Genomic DNA, 27,553 nt, shown 5'->3' on the forward strand with positions numbered 1-27,553 from the left:
TTCAGATATTAGAATTTTTGTCATTGTTCAGATGGGCAGGCGTTGGAATAGGTTGCTTGGGGAGGTGATGGAGTCACTATCTTACGAGGTGGTTTGGATTTTTGGACTGGAAGATCGTAAAAGTCTCTTCCAAACCTGATGATTCTACTATTCTATGTAATAATGCATATTTACATATGAAAGTCAGTGCTTAATTATAGAAAAAAGCCATATAGAAATAGATGAACCACTTTTCACCTGTCAAACAGCGGCTTGAGGTAAGGAATCGGAATTTTTAACAAAGGCACTTGTTGGAAATCGGCATCCTAGGCCAAACAGGTGAGGGACCAGCCCCGTGATCAGATCCCGAACAGGCGGGATGCAGAGAAGACAGGATTTGCACGATGACGAAACAAGCTCTCCCTTCCTCTGTGCGTGCGTGTGTATCCCGGAGGCGCCGTTACCGCAGCCCCGCGGGACGCTCCCGGTCCCGGCGGGGCACGAGCTGTTCCCGGCGGGGCGGGGCCCGGCGCGAGCGGCTGACTCACCGCAGACGGGCACAGCTCCCGCCAACCGGGAGGCGCCGCCGCAGCCGCGGGCGCGGATTGGCCGGGCTGGGCGGGCGGGGGCGGGGCCGGCGGTGGCGGGACGGTTCGGACGGCGCGGACGTTGCCGCGCTCCGCCAGCCGCGGCCGTTGGGAGCGCGCGGCGCGGGCGTGGCGGGATTAGGAGCTTCTGCCGGCTAAATCCTGCGCTGCGCTGAGGCCGCGGCTTTAGCGCTCAGCCCCGCTCCTCCCCCCGCGGCGCCCTGCTGGCCGAGCCCAGCTAAGCCGCGCTAATCGCGGGCGCCCAGCTCGGCTGGGGCCGCCGGGCCTGTGCCCGATCGCGGGCGGCGCTCCCCCCTGCCCATGTCCCTTCCTCGCCCGTGCGCGGCCATGGAGCCGCCGCGGCCGCGCTACTGCGCCCCGTCCTCGCCGCCGGGTCGCGGCGGGCGGGAGAACAAGGGGCTCCGTCGGAAGGGCCCGCCGGGCACCGGGAGCGCCGGGGGCCCCGAGGAGGCGGCGGACAGCAGGAAGCCCAAATTCGTAAGTACGAGCCGGTCCCGCGGCGGGGGTGCCCGAGGAGTGGGGCCCGGCGGGCCTGTGCCGAGGGGGCCCGGCCGGGCGGTGACACCCCCGCCTCCCCCTCGCCGTCACCTCCGGGGCCAGTCACTGCCCGGGGCCCGCCGAGACCGGGCACTGAGTGGGAGTACATGGCGCAGTCAAGTTCAGCTGGGCTTCCAAGGCTGATCCCGCCTCGTCCAGCTCGCCTCTTGCTTGCCCATGTGAAAGGATGCCGGAAGTTTTCTGGTCTGTCCCGAGCGCTTCATCACAAAGGTTCATTGCCTTTACTTGCTGCGTGACAGCTCTGGTTGCGAGGGGAATAGAACAGACTTCCAGCTCTTAAACGGTGTTACTTCTAATAGGACTGTGGAGTTTGTTTTTTTTTGGTTGTTTTTGTTTGGTTTTGGGTTTGTTTTCTTTTCTTTTTAAACTTTAGTGATATAAACTCTACACTGTAAAAATGGTCTTTGAATTTAAAGGACTTAGTATACTAAGTTCTCTTCTGTAGGCCTGCTTTTACAAGCTTTTGGCTAGCACACCAAGAAATTTGGAAACTCAAGATGGCTTGTCACGAGATAATGTGTCTGCAAGATGTGCTCTAACCAAAGTGTACCCAGAAATAACCAGTTTTTGTTTGGACATGATGAAAATTCCAAGCATTAGAGTTGGGACCAACGTATATTCTACAGGCCTTGTATCCACACAATCAGTTGGGTTGGAAAACACCTCTGAAATCATCGATTCTAATCTATGACCACCACCATGCCAATTAGACCACGGCACCAAGTGCCATGTTGAGTCTTTCCTTAAATACTTTCTGGATGATGACTCCACCTCCTAGGGCAGCCCATTCCAATGTCTAATCACCCTTTCTGTGAAGAAATTCCTCATTATGTCCAGCCTAAACATCCTGTGGTGTAGTTTGAGACTGTGTCCTCTTATCCTGTCGGTGGTTGCCAGGGAGAGAGGGCTGAACCCATCTGGATACAACCTCCTTTCAGGGAGTATCTGCCACATGCAGAGGAAATGCACCCCGTGCTCATATTTAGGTGATGCATGTTGATCTTTGTTCAGCTGTCCCTGATCCCACCTGCTCTAAACTGTATTTGTTACATAATTACTAAAAAGATACCATAACATTTATATTAGACTCTTGATTCTAAGGTGTATTTATGAAATGTTCAGTACTTGAGTGCCTGGCACTTGTGCACAGGTTCAAAAAAGTTAGCCAATAAACGGTATCAAACAGGCTGGCCAGACCTGTTCTGGAAAGTCACAACTTGCTCCTGGAATATTCCTGTTTGCTGCAATCTTTTTGTATTGTAGCTGCAGAGACTTCTGTTTGAACCATGTCCCTTTTTCTGCATGTTAGAATGGGCATAAATGAAGCTGACCAAGAGCTATTTGCTTGGTTTCTTGAGTGGCTGTGTATCTATCCACTGGGGACACGTGCATTTTAGCTGTGCAGGTGACATGGCCCCTCACTTGATGAGGCTTTCAAAAGGGCTCATGATTGTTCCTGTATTCTGAGTTATATTTACAGGAGAAATAGCAGCAAGATATTCTCAAGAGGTCAAAACAACAAAAAAGACTTTACTGGCAACCTCAGAAAATCAAAGATCTTTGGCAAAAGGTTTAGTGCAACATTCAATCAACATAAAATATATCTCAAAGCATTAACTTATCCCATTTGACTTGGCAAACTTTAAGACCTTTTGATTTTAAGTGACTCAAAAATCTAAGAGGGAATTAGAAGAAAAAGGAGGGGAAGACAAAAAAGATTTAAAAAAGGACATGTATAGCTACTAGCTGCTGGGTTCTAGCAGTGCTCAGCTGATAGAAATTCCAAGAGGAGGTAGGGTGAAGACATGTGCTTGCCTTGTGTTCAGCTTTAAATACCCCTTGGCCTTCTGGGGCCCTTCCCCCGGGTGGTACTTCTGTTTGTTTGGCCACTCAGGAGCTGGGTTAGGGGCTGCAGAGGCCAGGTGTGGAGCATTGCCTCCTCTGTGCCAGGGATGGGCAGTCAGTGTGGGGCTGGGATACCCCAGGAGGGAGGTGTGTGTGCGGAGCAGGGCATCACCTCACCAAGGCAAGGCCCAACCAGCCCCTTGCCCCGCACACATGTACCCCAAAATGTCTTGTGACAGCAGATCTTCCCAGTTCTCACAACAGGCTTTAGTATATGAGCTGTGAGGAGAAACCCATGTGGTTCTGGCCACTGTAAAAGATTGGATGGTGTTGTTGCTGCATGAGTTGAGGGTTGGATTATTCCTTTTGTGAGAGTCAGTGATTTTTGTGTGTTTGCAACTGACAAGAGCTCTGGGTCAAGACGTTTCACTACCAATACTTTACCTGCCAAGTTCTTTTGCACATATCACAATGGTTTTTATTTTTCCTATAATTATGTGCTGAAGCAGAAGTAGTGTGTTGCCATCATGTTCAGTTTTGCTAATCATATGTTAGAATGGCAGTACAATAGTTTATACGGAGTAGAATGTGGATAGATATGTGATAAAAGCCGTTGAGGCTTTTTTTCTTAGATGAAATCTCATCTTTTCAGTGAGAGAAGGCCTTTTCTCTGGTGCAGGTGAGCTTGTTGGGTATATGTCTAGGCTTCCCAGGCTATGCAAGGGTGATTTTGATAGGTATCAGCTGACTTTTTTTTAAGGTCATGGTGTTGAGGTCACAGCTACAGAAAATAAAGGGGGTTGAATTTGGGGTTCTGACTCAGTTTTAGAGAGTATACAATAATCTTGTAGGTAGGTGTGAATTTTGATATTTTTTTTTGCCTCTTCCTGTTCCCCTGCCCCGTTTCTCTTTAAGCAGGGATCAATATGAATGTCCTTAATTCATGAGAATGCTTTGTCAAACTGCAATTTTCAAAAGCATTTCACCCTAACAATAGTCTTATTTTTCATCTTTAAATAATGTCTTAAAGCAAAGATTTTATCCTTGGATGTTGATAGGGACTGAAGAGTTATGGATTGAACATGGATTGTATTCTAGGTGTGCCATTAACTCGCTGGCTGACCTTATTGCTCTCTACAACTGCCTGGAAGGAGACTGTAGTGAGGTGGAGGTCAGTGTCCCCTCCTAAGTAACAAGTGACAGAGCAAGAGGAGAGGGCCTCAAGTTGCACCAGGTTTAGATTGGGTATAAAGTAAACTTTCTTCACTGAAAGGGTGGTCAAGCACTGGAAGAGGCTGCCCAGAGAAGTGGTTGAGTCACCATCTCATAAAGTGTTGAAAAGATGTGTAGATGTGGCAGTTAAGGATGTGGTTTAGTGATGGACTTGGCAGTGTTTGGTTTATGGTTGGGACTTGATGATCTTAGAGGTATTTTTCAACTTCTTTGCATCTAACTCTTTCTGTAATACATCTTCCATGTAATTTTAATAGTTAAATTAGTTTTGTGTCTGAATGTGTAAAGCCTGGCTCTCGTGCCTTTGGGCTCTCTGTAATCCAGTCATAGATATAGTTTATGCCCTTTTCTCTGTTTGGGATACTTAGAGTGCCATACCTCATGCTACCTCAGTTTTATTTCTCTCTGTGTACATTTGTCAGATTAAAGTAGCTGTTAGATTTATTGACCTCAAGTAATACAGATTATGTGAATGCAATAGTTCTCAGTGTTCAAGGCTGGAAAATAAGTTCCAGGTTGGACCCTTCCAGTCAATGCAACATATTGATCTGTCATAGCAGATATGCTAATCTGGAAAATAATTTGATTCCCTGACAAACCTTGAGGTGAAATTGGATTGCTTATTGACAAAGGTGACATCATTAACATGCATCTTGTCTTTTTTCTCCCTTCTAAAGAAAATTCTTTTTTTAAGTGAGGAAAATACAGTTTTTAAAAACCCACTGCATATGAGGGGTGGAGGGGGAAGAAAGAGGCATTGGAATCAGCCACTATAACTGTTTAGCCCTGTCAAAGGAGGCCTTGAAGGACTCTTTTTGAATAAACAAGCTTCGCAAAAGAAGTGAATGAGTTTTAAGTCTCAGTTGTCTCGGTTCTTTTGCAGAATGATTTTAGATACTTTTTTTGAAAGAGTGATGGTTCATTTTGAGGCACATACCAGCAGGACTTTGTTCAACAGGTCTGAATTTCTAGAGGAGTGGGACTTCTAAAAGGGTAAAAGAATTTCTGTGGTACTTCAGCTTATTGAAAGCTCATCCCTAAACCCCTTGTAGTTTAGGACCTTGTGAAAAGAGGAAATCTACAGAAGGATGGCAGATATATCACCTGTTCTCTATGTATACATTGATTGAGCAAGAAACTTCTGAAATCTACTAGGGCAAGGTGGAGCAAAAAGCAATTGTTTGCCACTTGCTCTCCTTGATTTCCACCCCCCCCCCACCTTAGAAATGTTTGGAAAAATTACAGTGAGTGCTGTATTATGTGACTTCCAACTGCACTTTACAGATACTACATATTGTAGACAGTGGTCTCAAGAGATCAGCTTCAATTTCTAGCTCAAATTAGAGGTGTTTCTATTAATTTCAGTATAGTGTTGACCTGACTTCAGTGCCTTTCAGGTTATGTTTTTGATTAAGTTCTTTATGGAATTTATGAGTCAAGAAGGGTTTGTTTACACCAATCTGTTAAAGATAGACAAATTAACAGTTGCATTTAACAGTGTCTATAAATCAAAGAAAGATGTAGTTAAGAGGAAAAGCACTTCCATTTCTCTGGCATAGAGTAGAAAGGCAAGACCAATCTGTGTCAATATCTTTAATTACAAAGTGACTGAATTATTGCTGCAGTTATGCTGCGGTGTAAGACCTTGAATCTAAATTAGTCTTTTAAAGAAATGATTGCTGAACAGATGTTACCTAAAACACTTTATCGCAGCTTTGCAAAATTGTAAATTCTTCATGCTGTTATTTTTGTTGGCATGAATTAACACTGTGGGTTATGATAGTAAATTTTAGTGCTGTGTTCTAGCACTTTGTTATATGATCTTACCTGTAAAGCACCAATTTTGAGTTTAACTCATCAATGCCTAAAGAATATCACTGTGTAGAACCTGTCATGTTAAGGTAGTTTTGCTCCTGATTGCTTTTCAGACTGCTTTTCAAGCAGTAGAGACAGAGTGTGTGATAAAGCCATTATCTAAATGCTGAAGCAGTATATTGGAAATTAAAAGAAAGAAATGCTGTGCAGTTTGTAAATTGCATTTTTAGACTGAGGTAGCAAAATTACTGAGGGAATATTGTTACAAAGGAGATCCTAAAGTGATAGTATTTTTTGTAATCATCCAATTAACTTTTCTCTGAGTCTACAGGTTTCATTCAGTCCATGATTCGGTCTTCTACTTGTGTTTCTGCTGGAGAATATCCTTTGGGGGAAAAAACCAGCTAGTCGTTTTTTGGTGATAATATTAATGGCAATGCATTCTTGCTCACTTTCGAATTTACAAAGGTACAGAGGGGATTAAGTGATTATATGAACATCCCTAGTCCTTGTTTGTCTTGTTTCGGTGTTCATATTTTGTTGGTCTTTCTGTCATACTAACAATGCCCATCCCTGCCAGGCATGATCTTTAAGTACCAAACAATGTGTGTTTAAACTATCTGCTTTCATTCAGAAAGTTAGATGAGCAACATCACTTTGTGCTTGTGCCATGGGGAAAAGACCATTTGTGGCAAATGTAGATGCTGCTCCTTTTGGTGGAGTGCCAAAACTCTTAGATGATACAGATTATACTCAATATTATACTAGGCTAGTCTTCACTGATTCCAGGCCACACTGTCCTGTGGCGCTGGTGGAAAAAATGCTAAGACATGGGATGAGAGTCCTGTGTGAGATATCATTCTCCTGAATTCTGATCCTCTTTGCCTGAACTGCTTGTACCCCACCTAGAGAGAATTTTGTCCATAAATATGCGTATGTAAAGACAGGGAAATAGATGTAATGACACAAAAGATCGGACTAGTAGTGTTGATCCAATTAAGCAGGATTTGTCATTGCTTTGCTTTGCTTCACTGTCTCTACCTGGACTTGACTGGGGTAATTATATAGGCAATCCCTCAAGTTATTACATTTTGTCTAGCAGATGAACTTCAAGTATGTACTGCTGTTTGGATGTGCAGTATAAGATCGTCATCTTGTGTACTGATACCTGGGCAACAAGATAATGTTGCCGCATCCCCCTCCCTGGTTCGCCCCCTCCTCCCTTCCTTGCTTTTGATGCCGAGGAAACAAGATAATGCTTGAGCTGTGCCAAAAGCTGTAGCTGTGCGGAAGAAGTAGTTACTTTGTAACAGTGTGTGTGAATGAAGTGCTTTTTAGAAATCAGCAGATTTAGCAGAACAAGCTAACTGCGAAAAGCTAACCACTGGCTGTTTGAGCAGACAAGCTTATAGAGCATGTGCAGAGACAGAGGTGAAAAGTTCACACCCGAGGAAGACTTCTGAGCCTTCATCCAAAACGACCACCAGGAGGCTGATGACCACCTTGTTCAGAAACCACGTATGTGCTACAAGAGCTTATGTAATCATTACAAAATATGAAATTAGAAATTAGAATATGATAATTAGAAAATACGTAATTATAAAATATGTTACATTGTGAAGGTTAGGAAAGTATAATGTGTACGTTAAGTAGAAAAAGTATAAAAGCTTGTACTGTGCGAAGAATGGAAGAGTGAGTTTGTGGTGGAGCTATTCCACTCACTCCTGGTGTTGAATAAAAAAAATACCTGCTCTATAGGCCTTATTCTATGGAGTACAGTTTTCTTGCCTAGTTTTCAGGCATAAGTATGACAATAAGATTCTTTACTGTGGATGTATATGAAGCCTAATAGTGTTTGGCTTCCTTTAGCTGGGTGGTGTGAAAGTTGCCTCACACCTGTCTTCATCATGTGTGACCTTTTCAAGAGACACAGTACTCTTTCTGTCTCAGGAGCAGTCATCTTGTTGCTGTGCTTGTGTTGTGAAACTCAGCCCTTGTATCCTGTTGTACCTTTCAGCTTCTGTTTAAGACTCTGACTATCCTTGGAGTTTTGCCAGCTCATCAAGAACACTGTACCACATGCTGCATGTGTGTGTATATCCTCTGTCTTATGACACTGGTTATTTAACAGTATGCCTTAGGGAATCATCTCTCATGAGGGCTAATTCTGTCAGATTGCTTGCTTTCTTCAAAAGTGATATACCTGTGCATTTCTTTCTCATTAGACTTAGCTTTAAGAGAACTGCTTCTCAATTGCTACCTAATTGCAAAACAAAATGTCCTCTTTCTCTATGTCCTAGACTAAAAACTAAGGTACACTGAGGAGTGCAATTTCAAAATTTAGTTTATAAAAGTGTTTGTATAGCTGAAGACTAAGCAATGGTGTTACTTCTGCTTTTCTAACTGTAGGTGCAACTGACAAATCTCTCCTTCTGAACTGTCCTACGTAACTCTTTAATCTCTTAGTGCTTTTGTATATCTCTGATTAGAAAACACAATGTCAGCATACTTAAAATATTGATAATTTGTGTTTCAGTTTTGTGTATCTACTTTCTACATGATAAACAGACCAGAGGAACACATAGCTCCTATGCTTTCAAATCAATAGTTTTGTTATTGTGGAGTAGTTCACGGAAGGCTCAGAATAGCATAGAAATATTTTCTTCCATTGTGAAACAGTATTCTGTAAAATTACTTAATGTTTTTAGCAGTGACTGAATATTGTAGGATATTAATATTACTAATATTACTACTAATAATATTATTAATATTAATAAATATTACTTAAATCATATTTATTTACTAGCGGGCCTGTGTTGAAGGCAACCTGTTCACTTGAGCAGAATGTGTCTTTTGTGAGCTGATATATCTGAGCCTGAAAATAGAAATATGTCCCTGTGGTAATAAAGCACTCCAGTCTCTGGTATTTACCTGACTCCTAGTCTAGTTATTTGTGCCCTTACTAGAAATATGTTTCCTTTGGCTGTCAAGAATAAAAATATGCTCTTGTTCTTGAGCCACAGCACTCCTCTATATGCAATGCCATTAAAAGATCCATTGTGGTAAGTTTCTTTGTTGTGGTTGTTGTTGTTAAGACCACATGTAATGTTCCACATTTCTGTATCCTTGAATGCTATAGAAGACCAGTAAAGCTGTCAACTGATCTTACTTTTTACAGCCTTCTCAGAAGAGAAGGACTTGGTGAGGAAGAGGGGGAAAAAGAGAACCCCAGGTCTGTTTTAACCAACTCCTCTGACTGAGAAGCATTATAACATAAAGTTTACTAAATAAGTCTTTAGAGATGTCTTACAGCAAGTCATTCAGCCTTTTGAGTGCTGGAAGAGCTGAACATCAGGTTGTAGTTTGCATGGAATTTTTTCTCCTCGATAAAGTCTCTAAGTATGTCACCAGTGTTGATATTTGATGCTGGTTAAGTAGATTCTTACTTAAGAACCTGCTTTTAGCACTTGCCTTCAAACAAGGCTCCACAACTTTTTATGAAAGAAATACTGATATTTTTAGTCTTCTGTACTCTAGTTATCCAGTAAGATGAAGACTTTGAGAGGAGGCTCATATCTGTATGTCGAATTTGTTATACTGTTTTGGTGCCCTTAATTGGTTGTGCGGTAGTCTTTTTTCTCTAATTAGTCAGCTGGCTTGGGTCATGAGGTGTTCTGATATACAAAATGGGAAGCTTTTCACTTGTTATCATAGTAAATTGCACTGCTAAATTTCATGACTTAAATGAAAAATAAAATACTGGCTTGAACTATCCCACTAACTTCTGTCTTTTTCAAAGAACAAAACCTGAATCTGAAATTTCCTGGTTGCCTGCAGGATGATAGTGTCTTGTATGGAGTAATTGCAAAACATCCAACATCTGTTCTTAAGTGGAAATTAACTTCATGTTGTTGCTTTCCTGCATTTATTTAGTGGAGTGTACATGAGTTTGACGTGAATCTTGAATTTCCACTCAAAGCATAGAATGCAGGTGGTTTTCATTCTAAGCAGATTATGTAGTCTCCTGCCATGTTAGAGGAGCTCCATGATGATATTTGTGCATTGCTTAAGGCTTAGTGATTTAAGTAATCTGTATAAAAAAGGAATAAATTTTCATGTTCTTCTCTACCTAGTTGCACTGTCAGACCATATGTTAGTGTTTTCTCTTGCAGTTTTGCTCACTTAAGGATAGAAGTATTATACCAAACCTTGGTAAATGAAAAGTCATGAGCTTTTGCAAATGACACCAGTTAACACTTTTACTGTCTTTGCAGATAATTAGCAGAATGGGAAAAGCAAGTAATAAACCCCACTTCTATAGCAGTGTGTGAGGCAAAAGTCTGATCTACCCCTGTGGCGGGAGAACACCAGTGAGAAGACTGGGATACAGATCTTCAGTCTCCTGGTTGGATTGGAATAGTTCTTTTCATTTATTACAAATCCTCACCTATTAGAACATGGAATGGAATTATCATAAAGGTTCAGTAGTGACCTAGCACCTTTTTAAACATTTTTTTGTTAGTAGAATGTAGTGTGCCACTGAATACTGTGTTTCCTTGCACCTAATTTGTCATTTATTTTTAACTCCATAACCATTCATCAGACACTTCTTCCTCAGTTTCTTGACACTATTCAGACTAGAGCTATTGTGTGATAATATTTGACTTAACACATATTGTTCTTTAGTTCTGAGGGATGAGCCAGAGAAGATGTCAGAAGTAATGGTCACAATCATAGAACCATTAAAGTTGGAAGTCTCTGAGATCATCATCATCAAACTAGCACCACTACTTTCGCTGCCAAACCCAAGTGTTACGTCTCTGTCGGCATTTTGAACACTTCCAGAGATGTTGATTCCACGCTTCCCTGGGCAGCCTGCTCCAATGCCTGGCTACTCTTTCAGTGAATAAATTTTTCCTAATATCTAAGCTAACCTCCAGTGATTTAACTTGATGCCATTTTCTCTTGTTCTGTTGCGTGTTAACTGAGAGAAGAGACTGACCCTCACCTTGCTCTCACCTCAGGTTGTAGAGAGTGATAGCCATTATTGTTGACTTGGTGAAGAGTTTCCAAATCTGGTTAATTAGGATATAGTTGTTGACAGTTGCTGTAGCTGTTGCCAAGCTGTGCACCTAGGCAGAGAGGGGAGTCTAAGAGAAGGGTGAGAGACTACCTCAATAACTATGGGACTTGACATTCTTGACATTTTCCTGCTTAGTCTGTTCTCAGTCTCCTCATAAAAATGATACTTGGTATCACTGCAATACTGACTTATCAGTCGCCGATGTTCTGTGCTGCTCTTTGGTTTTGTGTAAGAGCTGTACATCCTAACACTTGCTGTGTTTGTAAATATGCAGTGGAGAGCAAATGTTGGTTCAGAAACTGCTGTTTTGAGTGATCTATAGATTTTTTTGGATGCTACTATTATTAAATGCTTAGTTCAGTTTCTGCTCACAAATTCATGTTCTGCTAGCATTACTCGCGTTACACAGAGGCATTACTTGAGACTGTTCAACCATGTGAGTAGTTTGAGTGTTGCAGCTTGATGTATAGTTTTGAACTCTTGAGGTGCTCTGTGTTCTTCTATTGAGTTTGAAATCTCTGGATGATTTGTTGTTGGTGTCCCCACAGCCATCTTGAGAAGACACGTCTTGTAGCTGAATTTTGCATGTGCAGGTCATCTGTATATTTAGCTATAAAGCATAATTCAGTTATGAAATATAATAAAACACATCCTCTTTCAAGCTGTGCTTGGTTCACAGTCTTTTGATATTCTGTTGGAGGATCAAATGGAAGATTTTTACCAGCAAGGTACAACTTGACAACTTGCCAAGAAACTTGGTTCATTTCAGGAGTCAGGATTCAACACTGTTTAACTTGCATGTGATTTTGAATTAAAGTAACTATAACTAAGCTTTATTTTTTTTTTTACTGAACAATTTTGACATGACTGCTTTCCTGTTTGATTTACAGCACTTAAATATCAAGACACTGACAGATGATGTGGTAAGACAACTTAAGTTTTGCTTTGGCTGGGCTAAGCAAATAACCTTACTGCTAATGCAATGAAAATAACCTTACTAATACAAGAAACTATCTTAACTTTGAGGATAATTTAGTTAATTGGCAAAGTCTCACTGAACTGGTAATTAGCTGTAACATAATCAGTGTGAGTAGCAAAAATGTATGGATGGCTTTGAAGTATGCTCTAATCACAGCTAAATGAGCCTGACACAGGTAATTGTGGCAATCTACATGCAGTATAGTTAAGATATCTGTGATTGCATGTTTAATATCAAAGTTACTTAGGCTGCATGGCTAGTTTAAAATAACATGTTTAACAAAGTAACATTTGCTTGTGAAACTCATTATTGCTTGTTCAAACCACCTTAAGTATATTCAGTGTCATGTTTAACACAGTGTTTCTTGAATTTGATCAGAGATGAGGTTCTGTATCTAACCACAAACCAGATTTTTTTCTTGCTCTTGAAATTACCTATTTCATTTCCTGTCCTATTCGTTTGTGCTTAATATTTTTTTTCTTAAAATACATAATTTTACAAAGTCTTTGAATTTGCCTAGGAAGTAATATTTTGTCATCACCTAAAGATCAGCTGTTATGACTTCAGTGCTATACAGAGTTCCTGCTAAAGTACTTCTGTGTGTAGCTGGGAGCTGAAGTGCAGAGAGATTTATGTCTACCAGTCTTAGTTTTACTTAAATCATCTGTTTCTATTTCTTTAGCAGAATTTCATTGGATGGAAATCGTGATTAAGAAATTTGAGTTTGACTGGCTGATAGTACAAGTTTGATTTTATAAACCTGTGTTTCTCTTGGAAAGCTAAGAAAATACTATCAGCTTTCTGAAAGCAAAAGTATTTTTTGGTAACTAGAAAACAAGTTTTGATAGTGTCATGTAAGTGTTGTAGTCGGGATACATGAGATCTTGCTGTTTGTTTTTGTGAGGTGCATTTTTTTCCTTTTAAAGAGGCGAGACTGCTGCCTTTTTGCACTTTACAAAGCTTATTGGACTTGTCCAGCTTGTAATCATAGCCCCAAAAAATTGGCAGGTTTATTGTGGATTTTAAGGATAAGAACAAAAAGTCTGTCATCTCTGTAGTAACCAAACTTTTCCCCAACTCCTTAAATTTCTCAGAGAATGAAAAAGGCCCCTTCACAGAGTAATGAAACCTCATTTGCAGGATAGTACCAAATTGTTCATATGAATATATATTTTGAAAAGAGGAATGACAGCTCTTTAGTAAAAGGCTAACAGTGAAATAAATTACAACACCACAACATTTGAGAACTTTTAAATACAGGTAAAAGGGGGATATTCTTTTTACTTGCAACATCATCTTGGAATGAGGATATGCTTTCAAATGGACACTTTTTATTCCTCTATTTCAGTTTTCTGTTGGTTTACTCTTTCTGTGTGTGATTCTGGGACAAGGACAAAATTTATAGTAAGAGAAGGCAAAGAAATTGAAGGTTTAAGATTATTTGATTTTGTATTTTTCAATGAAATAATATATTTCCTTTCTTCTCATGGGCACTCTCATGGGCAAGTAAGTTAACTTGCATGTTAACTTACTGCTTCATTATGCTTTATGAAATATTTATATTTCCCAACCCATTTCTTACCAATACAGTTGTATGTCGGTGACCAGGAATTTCTTTTGTTTTTAAATTCAGATATGTTAGCAGCATATTGAGAATCTAAAATGCAGGCTGCTTTTCAATATCTAAATTGGATTATTTGTGAGATGCTGATGAATTGTCTACTTTTAGTTATAAATCCTCATTAAGTTCAAAAACCTTGGTTTATGCGCATGTGCTTCTTTTAGCTTGATTGTTTGCTATCTGCAAAGATGGCGATTGCATTCTTGCTCCACAGAGGAATAGAAAGCAGGTAGCTGAGATATCAAATTATCTCTCTCAAGTGCTCCATATTCCAACAATCACAGAACCATCAATGTTTGAAGCTGCCTTCAAGATCATGTAGTTCTACTGTCAACATAGCGTCACCATAATCACCCCTAAACTATATCAAGTGCCGCATCCAGATGTCTCATGGTCACTTCCAGAGATGGTTACTCCATCATGCTCCTGGGCAACTCATTCCAATGCCTAACCACTCTGCCAGTAAATTTTTTTTCCCTAATGTCCAATCTGAACCTCCCTGGGTGCAACTTTAAGCCATTTCCTCCCATCCTTTCACTTGAGGTGGTGGAAGAGGCCACATCCCACCTTGCTAAAACCTTCTTTCAGGTATTTTTACAGAGCATTGGGATCCCCCTTGAACCTCTTCTACTCCCACATAAACATCTCCAGCTCCCTCAGCTACTCCTCATAGGACTTGCTTTCTAGACCCTTCTTTCACCAGCTGCATTGCCCTTCTTTAGACACTCCAGCATCTCAATGCCTTTTTTGTAGTGAGGGTTCCAAACTCTCAGGATTTGAAGTGTAGCCTCACCAGAGCATCACCAGCGAGATGGTCACTGTCCTGGTCCTGCTGGCCACACTAGTTCTGATACAGGCCAGGATGCCATTGGCCTTCTGGGCTACCTGGGCACATGGTGGCTCATGTTCAGCCACTGTCAACCAGCACCTCCAGGTCCTTTTCTGCTCAGCCATGTTCCAACCACTCTGACCCTGACCTGTAGCTCTGTGAGGGGTTTTGTGTGACCCAGATTCAGGATCTGGCACTTGGATTTATTGAACATCAGGCTGCTGTCATCAGTCCATGGATCCAACCTGTCCAGATTCCTCTGCAGAGCCTTCCTGCCTTCCAGCAGATCAACACTTGTCAACCAGTGTGGTGTCATCTGCACACTAACTGAGAGAGCACTTAACCCCTTAGTCCAGATCACTGATGAAGATACTAAACAGGACTGGCCCCAATACTGAGCCTTGGGGAACCCCACTTGTGACCAGCTGCCAGCTTGATGTAGCACCATTCACTACCACTCCCTGGATTCAGCCATCCAAACAGTTTTTCATCCAGCAAAGAATGCACCTGTCCAAGCCATGAGCAGCCAGTTTCTCCATGAGAATGCTGTGGGAAATGGTGTGAAATGCCTTAGTGAAGTCTAGGGAAGCACCATCCACAGCCTTTCTGTTATTCACTGAGTAGATCAAATGATCATAGAAGGAGATTAAGTTGGTCAAGCAGGACCTGTCTTTCCCAAACCCATGCTGGCTGGGCCTGATGTCCTGATTGTCCTGTACATTCTGTGTACTGACAGTCAGGATGATCTGTTCCAAGACTTCCCCTAGTACCTAGGTTAATTTGACAGGCCTGTGGTTCCTTGGATCATCTTTCCAATACTTCTTTTAGGTGGGCTTTATATTTGCTAATTTACAGTCAACTGGAAGTTCTCCAGATAATCAGGACTGCTGGTAAATGTTTGAAAGTGGATTGGTGAGCTCTTTTATCAGCTCCCTCATTGTTCCCTGGTACATCCTATCCAGGCCCATAGACTTGTGGGTGTTTAACTTGCATAACAGATCACTAGCCATTTCCTCCTGGATTATGGGGGCTTCACTTGGCTTCCCATCCCTAACTTTCATCTCTGGGAGTTGTGTTTGCAGAGCACAACTGGTTTTGGTATTAAAGACTGAGGTGAAGAAGGCATTAAATACCTCAGCCTTTTTGTCATCCTTGGACACTACACTACCATCTGCAAGCAGCAAAGAATAGAGACTCTCCATAGCTGTACTTTGCTGGTAATGTATTAATTGAAACTTTTGTTGTCTATAACAACAGTGACCAGGTTCCAGTTTGGCTTTGACTCTTCTACTTTTTCTCCTTACATAACCGTACAACATCCTTGTAGCCCCCCTAAGTTATCTGACCCTCCTTCTAGAAGTGATACACTTTTTTTTTTTCTTCTTTTATTTTCTTTTTTTCTCTCCCCTGAGCCCTGAGTTTCAGCCTAAAGTTCTCTGTTTAGCCAGGCCGGTCTTTTTCTCCACTGGATTTTCTTATGGCATATGGGGACAGCCTGCTTCTGTATCTTTAAAATTTTCCTTATTAAAGTATCTTCAGCCTTTCTGGACTTCTTTACCCTTCAGAACTGATTCCAAGGGACTTTGTCAGTCCATGTCCTAAAAAGGCCAAAATCTGCCTGCCAGAAGCTCAAAGTAGCAATTCTTCCGGTGCCCATCCTTACTTTATTCAGAATTGAGAACTTTATCGGTTTTGTGCTCCCTATGCCCAAAATGGCCACCACGCACACCATATCACCTACTAGTCCTTCTCTGCTCACAAAGAGCAGATGTGTTGGGACAGCTCCCTTGGTAGGCTGGGAGGGGATTCACCTGGCACCCCAAGCAGGGACCTACCTCCATTCTCCCTGTCTCTTAGGTCCCCTCCTGGCTGTTGGAGGTGAGGATCTTCCACTTCCTGAGATGCAGTTTGCTGGCATGCCTGCCTCAGCATTGGCAGAGAGAGAGAGTAAGACTCAGAAAGGTTAACTAAACCTCCATATTAACAGAATTTTATTAAAAGGTGTCTTATGTAGACAAAAAAGAAAAGCATACTAAAATTCCTTAGAGCATCAAATTATACTGATTTCATAGCAACTGCTTTAAAGATTAGGAAGGCTGTATAATTTTCAGTATATAGAGAAATAAGATTCAGAGTGAAATATTGTCTATTCATTTAGGATGTGATTGTGCACAGTCTAAATTCTATAAATTTAAGATTGGTAAAATAATCTCTGAGATTGAGTTTATTAGGAATAAGAAGTCATTTTATCAAAGGGATTCTTCTGTGTATCTTGGTTTATGCATGTCTTACTCTTCCTGAAAGCTCTACTGCTAGCTGTGGAATTTCTCACATACTAAGAAGTTAATCTTGTAGAGCAATTTGACTGTCAAAGAAAGAATATACTTCTTTAATCTTCTGGAGCTTCAAGGAGGAAAAATATGTTAAGAGGTCTTTGACTTAGAGTCATTGGAAGTAACTTCTTTGATCTTTTGAGAAGTATTTCTGCTGGTAAGTGGGTTGCTTTGACTTCTGAAGATACTGAAATAAATTGTTGCAACCCAGTTCATCCTGTTGGTTCCCTATCCGTTAGGAATTACAATTATTTCAAGTGAAGACACAGGATTTGTTCCACTTTGTATTCTCCTTTTGTTTCTTCCTATGTTGTTAATGTTCCCCTAAGCTTTTGTTGTCTGTCAGCATCAGGGTTTTACAGCAGACTTTCATGACTGAGCTGTTGGCTTCTGTGACTAAAATGACTGGCAAAATGTCTGGGATACTGAGTTATTCTATAGTGCTTGAGCAGATTTTTCAGATGCAAAAATGTGTTTACTGAATATATAAATAGCAAGCAGGCAAAAATGTGAACTTGAAAATAAAGGGTGGCAGTACTTTTTGTCCTACATATCTATAAGGCAGAGTGAGAAGAACACCCAGAAAAAGAGCAAAAGCTGTAAGCAATACTCTTGGCTTTATGCTTTCACTCAGGAAAGGAATATTTTGTACCTGTATATATTTCATATCAGAACTCTTAGTTCTAAAAGACTGAGCTTAGTGATCACCATCAGTGTCTTAATGGTCCATATATATATGAATATATTTTTAATATATATGTGAATTTGTGTGTCTCTTCATGAGAACGCGAGTGAAAGAAAGAAGGTTGTTCAGTACTTCTAGTAACATATTTTAGGTTAAACCATAATAATTCTGTAATGCTCTGTCTTCATAATGAGGTATCAGAAGTTGTGTCCTCAGAAAGACAACCTATGGGGAAGATACCTGTGCCAGGGATTCAAGACGGGTCTAAGGCCTGGCATATTTGGTCTGCAATTGTGCACGTCAACAAGATAATGTAGAAGAAGAACTTATTGTTAGTTGGTAAGACTAACCTTCAGAAATGAAACTATGTGTCAGTGGAATTCATCCTGTGAAAGGGGAATGATAAAGCTGTTGTTGGCATGGAGGTGTGATCTTGGGCCGTTGTGACCTCATCTCATGCACTGGCCCCATGTGAGATGATGTGTAAATTGGCCACTCCTGAAGGGGGAGATCTAAGGGTGGAGGAGAGAGGATGACACTGTTTTCATCAGGGGACACCCTGAAGGTGTGCAACCCTCCTGCCCCTCCCACTCAGGAGCCACGCTCTATCTCCTTCTGCTTGGCAGCTTCTCCAACATCCAGGGGTTGGTATGTATTTATTGCAAACACAACTAATACAATTGACTTGCTTTGCTATTGTGACTGTGTTTTGAGTTTTTTGTGCGCAGGCATTCTCCTGAACCCATAACAATACCTTCCTGCATCTTTCTTCCCTCCCCCTTTCATTCCTTTTCCTCCAGACCGATTACAGTAGCCTTTGAGATTTTTAAAGATTTTGAGTACCCTTTTAACCAACCTGATCTTTTTCTTGGAGCCAGTATATTATTGCATATGGTTCAGGTCTTGTTTAAGATCAGACTCTTAATTAAGAACATCACCCAGACATTTGCCCAAAAGCTGCATTTGCACTTTACCCCTAACAAGTGCATAATCCAGAAAAACCAGCAAAAGTTTTGGCCTTGGAAAAGGTGTTCTGCCACCCTGGCAATGCAGGAGGATCCAAACCCCTGCAATGTGTTGGGGCCTGGCCCAGGCCTACTGAGCCATGCCCAGCACTGCCCAGTGCCCTCAGGAGGGAGAGAAGGTCTCTGAATCTGACAGTGAGACACCAGGCCCCGCAGCTGTTCTAGTCACCATGACAAACACTGTGGTTAGTTCAAGCCTGATGACAAACAGTGCCACTGAAGCAGAGAAACAACATGTGCTGGTGTCACTTGCCCCTGTACACAAGCAGAAGAAATGTATATGAAAGTAACCCTTCAAAAAAGATTTAGCAAAAGCAGTCAAGGAGAACAAGTAGGTTGGAGAGAGTGGAGAGGAGGAAGAAGCAAGGCCATCACAAGGGCCATTTTCAGTGCTGTTACTAAGGCCATCACTTACAGTGATAACGAATGTGTTTTTTTACATGCGTCTGCTGGATTTAATTTTTGAGGAATTTCTTAATATAGGAATAGGTGTTTTGATGTGTTAATTAAGGGAGAGATGAGGGAGGCAAGATGGCAGTGAAGTAACACCTTTCATTCCTGCATGCATAGCAGCTCTGTTAATAGGTGATGTCTTGATTAGCTGTAGTGCCAAAAATTATTCTAGCAGTAACTAATCTATTGATTCCTGTATTATCAAATGTGTAAGTTCAATATATGCTATTTTCTTATGAAGAATGGTATAAGAAGTCATCACAAGATCAAAATCAGAGCACAAAAAATTTACTTTCTAGGGACCTGATTAGAAAGTGTGATGAGTCAGAAAGTTTGTATTGTGGATCTCTGTGTAACTTTGACTTTCCAGGGCCATGGTGTGGGCATAAAATTACTTTCTTATTTCATGGGCTCTCAGTGGAATAGTAGTCAGCCTATGAAATAAGCCAATGAAACTTTGCCATTCATCCTTGATGGTTGCTTGATTTTGGCTCATACAGATATTTTTCTTACTTTCCTAGAGCACTGTTCCTGTATGCATCTATACGTATCCATTGATAAAATAAATACCAAAAAATAGAAAAGATGCAAGGTCAAACCTGCTTTAAACTCTAGTGAAACTGTATCAAAGCTAAGCTTAGCTATAGCCTGTTGGTTAGCCTGATTTAAAATGTTTTGGTGTAACATGGAAGATTATTGAACTTTTTTTTGCTGTTTCCTCCTCTATGCACTTGGATTGCCAGCAGCATCAGTGGTAGATTTCATTACACCCAAGCAATGAAATTTCTATTCTTTCTGTATAGTGCTTTCTGTGGACCATGAAATTATTTGCCTGTGTGGAATACTGAGAAGTATTAACTTTTCTGAAGCACTATCAATGTATAATTCAAAAGGAAAGTATATGTAGAATATCCACACTCTACTGCTGTGCAAATCTTGTTATGAATTCCCTTTTATTAATGTATGGGAATCTTCTTTTTAGACTGCATTGTTTTAAATTATTTAAAATAATTAGTTTGACACATGTTTAAATGTGTTTATAATCCTATTATCTCAATTTGTCTTAAATGTTCTATCTGATCAAATATATTCCAAGATGTGCTTTCCTCCTCTAGGATGAGTGGTGTACGATTTGGTGAATGTGGGGAATATGAAGGTTACAGTGTAATATATAATGATGCAAAACATCTACTATATATTCAAGAGAAGATTAAAACCAAAACATAAACTAAAAATGGGAACAAGTGAAATATCTCTTTTCAAGGAGTAATGGGCCCTTCTCCCTGAATAAGGGCTGTCTGGAGACCTGTGGCACTGCATGCAGTTTTGCCTGGCCAGAACTTTTGTTGCTGCTGCTGTGTGGAGCAGGAGAAGGAAGAGGAGACACTTGGGGAGCACAGATGGTCAAGAAGGGACTGAGATTTTTCAGGAGATACTGGAAAAGGAATTTAGGGCACAGCTGTCTTAAATCTAATTTGCTTTCTGTTCACTGATTCATGGGCTGAAATCCATTATTTAGCCAAAGTGTCTTCCCTCTACACCTGTTTCAAGTCTGTATGTGAACCATCTGCAAATGCAGTGGCTTGTGTCTTAGGTTATGTACTCAATAGTGAAGATATGGGGGCATGGAGAAGCTACTGACTAATTCATTTTTTGGAGCAGGCACGCTGCCTTTCATCAGTACTTATGAAAGACATTGCTTGAAAAGAAAAGTCTCATATAATAGGATTTTTTTACAATTCCTGTCTAGTCACTTCAGTTTGAAGTCTGGCTTCATCTCCCCATGCTTACCATAGACTTCTGATTTTAAAAGCAGGAAGGGAAATTGCTTTCCAGTCAAGATGTAAGATGGTTTTTGTTACTGATGACTACTACTTCACTTCCAGTGATGTTAGCCTCCCTTTTGCTTTTGTTGCATTCTTTGTCTTCCTGGGTCTTGCCTATGTAATTATTCCTGTAGAGTATCTCTTCCTCATTGCGTGCTGGTTTGATGTGACACAGAAGGGCCCCATCATTCATGCTGAGCTCTTTTATGTTTATGCTATATTAATTTTCTGCTTTTGCATGTTCTACAACCATCTGTGAGTAGCTGACAATCTATTTCTATGTTCCAAAAACGGTTCCTTTTCAGTTTTGAACTGGAAGAATTAAAGTCTTTATATTTTACCTCTAAACCTCTCTTCATGGATGTCTGATAGTCAATTCTTGCTCTTACTGGAGTGGAACACTTGTACCCGGTTTTTGCTACTGATATTTTTTGCTGTCTCTGATCTTAATTCCACAGATGCTATAATAATTTTACTTGTCATTTAGTTTGGTAAGTGATGTACTTGTCTCAAGATACTTATCTTAAAGATATATTGAAGCCTCAGAATATTTTTGCATAGCATTCCATGACAGAAGTCAGTTGATACGGTTGAAATCTTGTCCAAAATCTCTTATGCATCAAATGTTTCCTTAACTTTCTTTTGTGTTGAGGAGTGTGATGTTGCTGTTGGTATCTGTTCAAAAGGGTGTTACAAAGATGATGATGTAGTGCATCTCATTAGGTGTCTGCTGCTTTTGCCTTCTGTTGGTCCTTGCCCCCATGTGCCTTAAAACTCCGGCTGTAGCATGGAAAATGTGTAAAGTTTCATTTAGTAACTCTTGATCAAAAAGTTGGTAAGTATCTAACCAGTTTAAAATCCCACAACCCAAACCACTTTTCTAAAGAAGGTTTTTGGCTCTTGGAAGGGTTAATAAAGCCAGAGTGATTGATGTGTGCTGGGGATTAGTCATTAGGATCATTCATGAAATCATAAACATACTCTATGTAGCTTTAATAGAGGAGTCAATGGTTTCTCCAAAATGAGTTTCTAAATAATTGGAACAAAGGCACTAAATTTTGTATTACATGATGCAAAAAGAAACAGAAATATAAAGAAAATAAATAGAACCGTGTCTTAGTTATGCTAACTCGTCTTTTAATAAAAAGTAGTTTCTTTGCATGTCTATATATTCTGTAGCCATGTTAGGAGTACAGCTGTTTCTGGGTAACTAAAACCACTTTAATACTATGCTTTTGGTAAATCAGCCTGCTTTCTCATATTCTACATGTAACGCTTGGAAAGAATTCTTCATAAATTGGTTTTGTAGATATCTATTCCTCCAAACTTTCTGTAAAATTCTGATGTTCTGCATGATTTCTTTCTAATGTAATGGGATTCTGGTTGGGTAACTCCAGTGCTAGGCAACTGACCATCATATGTATCTTTAGGAAAACCCTTTAGAATAAGGCAGTTAAAGAACAGGTAAGCTACCACAGAAAAATAAGGATTTTCAACTTCCAAGAACACCCATGTTAATTAGGGTTATACAGAATGGAAGCAGTATGTGATATGTTACACCTTTTGTATTTTCAGTTGGATAGATTTGCCAGTATCAGAATTCCAAGAAGTAAAAAAGAAAGACCTCCTCTGCCACATATGAAGCAGTCACATTCTTCAGATTGGTCATCCACACCCATGGACCTGGAGGATTTTGCTACAAAACCACTGTCGGAAAGGGAAATCATAGCACTGTTTGAAAAAATGATGGTAAGAGTCTTACACTTTCTTTTACTTAAAGAATGACAACATGGCTGAGTGATAGGTGGAACAGGTATTCTTCTGTGCGTGTGTTCTAATCTTTACCTGAATTATTAATATGATTGTTGTTGTGAGTTGTAATTGTGTATTTATTAGGGTGTTTCTCAGGAAATAAAGTATTGGAATTATTTTTGCAAATTTTTGGTCCAAGTATATTTAAACAGAAATTAGAAATGAGATTATGCAACATGTTTTGAGGAAGAACAAGAAATGGGGGATCTTTCTTCCTTTTAAGATGATCTGAAACTTTTACAAAGAGATTTTATGCCTTCAAATGTCATGGTCACATTTACTTCTCAATTTATATGCCATGTCACTGTTGCACAAAAAGAGAGAATTGCCTCCAAAGCAGCATTTGTCTGCAAATTTGCTTCTTTCCTTAGTTGTCATTGTTAGTGCACTACAAAAGAGCAGTCACAAAGACCATGTGGCATTGGTAGCACCTCAGTAGGTTGAGCTTTTTGTCGTGATGATGGTATTTTGGGCAATTGAAAACTAAACACGAATGGCTATGAGAAAAGAGTGACTGAAATCTGACAAGAGAACACTAACAAGGAGAATGATGCCCAGATTATTATTTCTTTCTCTGCCTCACAGCAAGTAACAAGTAACTCTTGAAATACAAAGGGACTACCAGGGACTGGGGTGTGGAGAAAATGCAATGTGCAATGAGAGAAGTACCTTTGTGGAATTTGTACTTCCTAGTACTCAGTGATAATAGTTTAGTTTTGAAGAAGCTTTTGTAGAACTCTTGAGAACTGTAACTGAAGGATAACATTCAGGGTTTTCATGGTTAAACTGGTAAGGGAAAGGAATAATTAACTGTTACCAACTTTTGTATTTGTACTTATTGCCAAATGGTTCATTTTTCTTTGATGTCTTGCTTCTCTTAAAAATTTCACTGTAACTAATAATTGCTCAGAAAATGGGAGAGTTCTTTTTAATAAAACTTGAAGGTGTGCCTTCAAAAACACCCCTTGCATTTAGATTGTATTTCTATACCATCCTACAGACATTCTGGTATAGGGTAGTCTGTGATGTTGTACTGTGCCATAAATAAATAGAAACTTTCAGTAAATCCTCAGAAACCTACTACTGCATGTCTAGATAAATATAGATGCTTATATCCATGGATCCTTGAATAATTAATTCCAATGTTAAAACTACTTTGCAAAATATGTTAAAGTACTGATGACATCTGGATAATTTGAATGCTTTCCTTACTTGATTGAATAACAAAGCACTTAAACTTGTATTAAGCTACTTTATCAGTGTTGTTTTATCTATAACATGCACTACAGAACGGATTTTTCAGATTATCCACATTTGAATGGGCTGGAATAAAGCTAGTTTAGTCACAGTAGATTACATAGCTAATTATATATTGTAGCCTCTAGTTTGCTGTTCTGATCAAATTAAGTGATTTGGAGGGGTGGATTGGTGAACAATTTGAACAGTTTGTTGTAGCCAGGCTTTTAGAACTAATTTTGTATGGAAAAAATAGTCAATGTGTTAGCACTGAAGGGAGAAGTTTTTCAATTCTTAGGGTTTACTGAATGTCTTACCTTGTACTTGGGGTTTTCCTAGATGCATATGGCTTCCTTCTCCCGCTATTTTATCCCATAAAATAGCATCCTGTGTGGCTTTCATGGCAAAAATTATGAAAGAGCTCATAAAACCAGATAATAAAGATAATAATTGTCATTTACCTCTTTTAGTTTCTGTTAGTGCTATTAGGAAAATATCCATGTGAAATGATGTATTCTTCTTTTCCAAAGAGGTACTGCTTACCTGTAGAATATACTTCAGTTATTTAAGAAATAAAGGATGGAGATGAAGTATTTTATTAGCTAAGCAATATCTGTTGTGCCCCTTGTATCACTCTAGTCTGTATAAATTAATTGTCTCAATGATCTTTCGCTTGTTAAAAACAAGAACAAAGAAATTACTTTTTACTGCACACACAGACAGAATATTTCCCATAAATTAACCTGCTGTTATACTTAGGCTTATGGAATACAGTTTATGTTGACAGGTTTCTTAATTCTTGTGGCTTTTTTTTGTGTGTAGAAGTTAGATATTTTTATTTAAGTTTAGAAACTACTTTTCAGAAAACATGAAAGAGCAAGTCTGAAAGAAACTATTTTAAATAGAAGAATGAACTTTGCAATAGCTACATGATAACGTGAAAAGGTTTTTTTTTTGTTTAAGTTAAGTTCAAAATTAATCCCATCCCAGCTGAAACCGGGACAGGGGTCAAGCATTTTCTGCAATAACTTCTCAAAGCTTGGATTTATACAAAAGTGTAAATGTTTCTAGGAGCTGTGCTTCATTCTCTTCTACTCAGCGTGAAAGCTATTGAAGGACAAGGAAACTTGAGTTTTGTTGTACTACAAATTCTAAGGATTGTCTGTACAGTTTGTCTTGATTTCTGACTAGGGGAAATAATTTTGATATCAAGATGGTTACTCACTGATTTTGTAGCATTGCTCCTGCCAAAGCTGATGAGGATTCACCTCGTGAGTCTTAGCTGAAAATAACTGTAGTAATTCTTGCTAAGCTTGAGCAATGCACATAGTAAATAACATGCTGTATGTGCTTTATATGTGTGTGCCAAAATTGGTAATTGTTCCTGAAAACATTTATTTTAATTTTTTTTCTCTTTCCCCTTTTATTTATTAACTTACACCATGATGAGAAATGCCATTTCTCACAGATGTGCAACTGATTACAATGATCAGAGCATTTCTAGGCTGGAGCAGTAGAACTCCCTGTGTCATAAATGTTAGTGACATTCAGAAGTGTCACTTGTGTGGTTTTCAGTGTAGGTCTCTCTGCTCTTTTTGACCTCTGGATTTATATTGGGGTGAATGAATTATGATGGGGTTTTGATAATGGTTGGATGTTTTGATTTAATCCTTAAGAATTTTGGCCTTGCTTATTGCAAAGGTGATTATTAATTTGTGAACTTGTTTCATTGCAAACCACATTCTGCTGCCAAGATGAACCATTTGGGAAGAGAGGAAGAGAATTACAGAATAAATTAAAAATTAAAAATATGTAAAATACTGGTTTGAGTACATTTATAAATGTTTTGGGAAGTATTAAATAATGCTCTTCTGTAGTTTGGTGCACACATGTGTGAAACTGTAGGTCTTTCCTAAGAAGAGAGTGTACTAAAAATGGTTGTGATGCACTTGTTAATCCTAGTATGGTTGACTGGTTTTGTTTTTTTCAGTCTGACTTCAGAGGGAATATGGATAAGGATTGTTATGATTTTGATTAACATCTTATTAAAAGTTGTTTGTATAGCAGCTTTCACTTGTATGAGTTTTTTTTTGTGTCTTTATTTATTTAAGTCCGTCTCTTACATTAAAATAATTCTGTTGATGAATGGTATTTAAGACTGTTTTTTCTTTTTTTTTCCTATCCCATTCTAGGAGGATATGAATTTAAATGAAGACAAGAAGATGCCATTGAGAGAAAAAGATTTTAATACCAAAAAAGAAATGGTGATGCAATATATTAGCACTGCTTCCAAGTCTGTAAGTAAATGACTAAAAGCTTACATTATTTCCTGTTGGTCAGAAAAAGTGATGCATGCATATTACATTCCTTTGACTAACCTCTGTTTCTCATTGTGCTCTTTAAAAATGTATGTGTCTGTCTTACTATTTTACAAGTTACAGGGGCAGATAGTCACTTGTACTTGAAATGTGTCTTCTATACAGAAACCAGCATTTCTTTTTGGTAAAGATATGGCTAAGAGTAGAGATGGAAAGATTCTGCAAAAACTTCTTGCAAAAGTTTGGTGTGAAACTTTTTCTTTTCTAGCATTGTTTAAAAATAATTCCTCCACTGATGAGCCTTTTTCATGCCTGACTTAAAATAGAGTTCATGTTTGATGTTACGTAATAGCTGATAATGAAAGTGTAGTGCACAAAATCCATTATTGTCAATTTTTTACCTATAATGATTTGTTGCTCTAAAGCAGTGCAAGGAGTTGTATATAAAGGCCAAATTAAGGATTCAATTGGCATAAGAAGAACTGCTTAGTTTTTGCAGAGTGGGAACTGACTCCAGTGCTAAATGCTGCATAGCTAATCCTGTCCTCAGATATTCTGATTGTTTTAGAATTCATGTGTTTGAATCTTCAACTCTCATTGCTGTATGTAACTAGAGATATCAGTAAAAATAATCTGGATGTAATTATAACTAAATACTAAGAAACTAAAACATTAAACATAGCAATTTGAGATATTTATCTTACTGTCTACTTCACATGATGTAAATTATTAGTGTTATGCTTTAGCACTTTTTGTAAGGTAGGTATGCCTAGTGCAGGGCCTAACTGCCTGGAGATTACTTTATTTAAGATGAGTTTGTCAAAGCTACTAGTCTTGTCTGTAGCTTAACAGGTCCTTAATACCAGAAGATTAGGTCTAGCTTGTTTTTCTTTTTTTAGAGATATTGCATGGGAAATCAAGAAACTTCAGACTAGTAGATCTTACAACATTCTTGAAATTTATCTACCCAAAATAGTATGTGAGGGTTTATATATCATTGGCACCTCTAGCCTCTATATCTATTTTAAGACCTCAGTTGTTTGATCTAAAAAGTATTGTGGTAATGGAACATGGCTGGCTGTGCAGAGTTGCTGCATTCACAACTGTTGCTGAAATCATAGCATGCTGATGGTGGTGATGTTAAGGCTCTCTTTGTCAAGAGAAAGATTTTCATGTCTTTGCTTCTTGGCCACAGAGTATGTCTCATTGGTCCTTTTTTCTGAGTGCCATTCACAATTTTCCTTTTTTCTTTGGATGTTGTCACACTTGTGTTTTGGCAATGGAGCTTCTTGCACTATGCCCAGAGGAGCTGTAT

At 39.4% G+C, this 27,553-nt stretch overlaps 1 protein-coding gene across 3 annotated transcripts in view; it reads left to right on the forward strand.

The window, feature by feature from the left end:
- The first annotated feature begins 634 nt into the window (after positions 1 to 634).
- Positions 635 to 27,553, forward strand: part of DIAPH3 (diaphanous related formin 3) — a 201,959-nt gene continuing 175,040 nt past the window's right edge. For 2 of the 3 annotated variants that reach the window (XM_030958150.1, XM_030958160.1), the window contains exons 1-4: positions 635 to 1,064; positions 12,012 to 12,044; positions 22,448 to 22,621; positions 26,113 to 26,217. In XM_030958150.1, coding sequence (XP_030814010.1) covers positions 888 to 1,064; positions 12,012 to 12,044; positions 22,448 to 22,621; positions 26,113 to 26,217 — 489 coding nt within the window. In that variant the 5' untranslated portion in view covers positions 635 to 887. The remainder of the gene's footprint in view (positions 1,065 to 12,011; positions 12,045 to 22,447; positions 22,622 to 26,112; positions 26,218 to 27,553) is intronic. The other variant, XM_030958168.1, reaches the window with a different exon arrangement.

Source organism: Camarhynchus parvulus, chromosome 1 (assembly GCF_901933205.1).
Source record: "Camarhynchus parvulus chromosome 1, STF_HiC, whole genome shotgun sequence".
Lineage (NCBI taxonomy): Eukaryota > Metazoa > Chordata > Aves > Passeriformes > Thraupidae > Camarhynchus > Camarhynchus parvulus.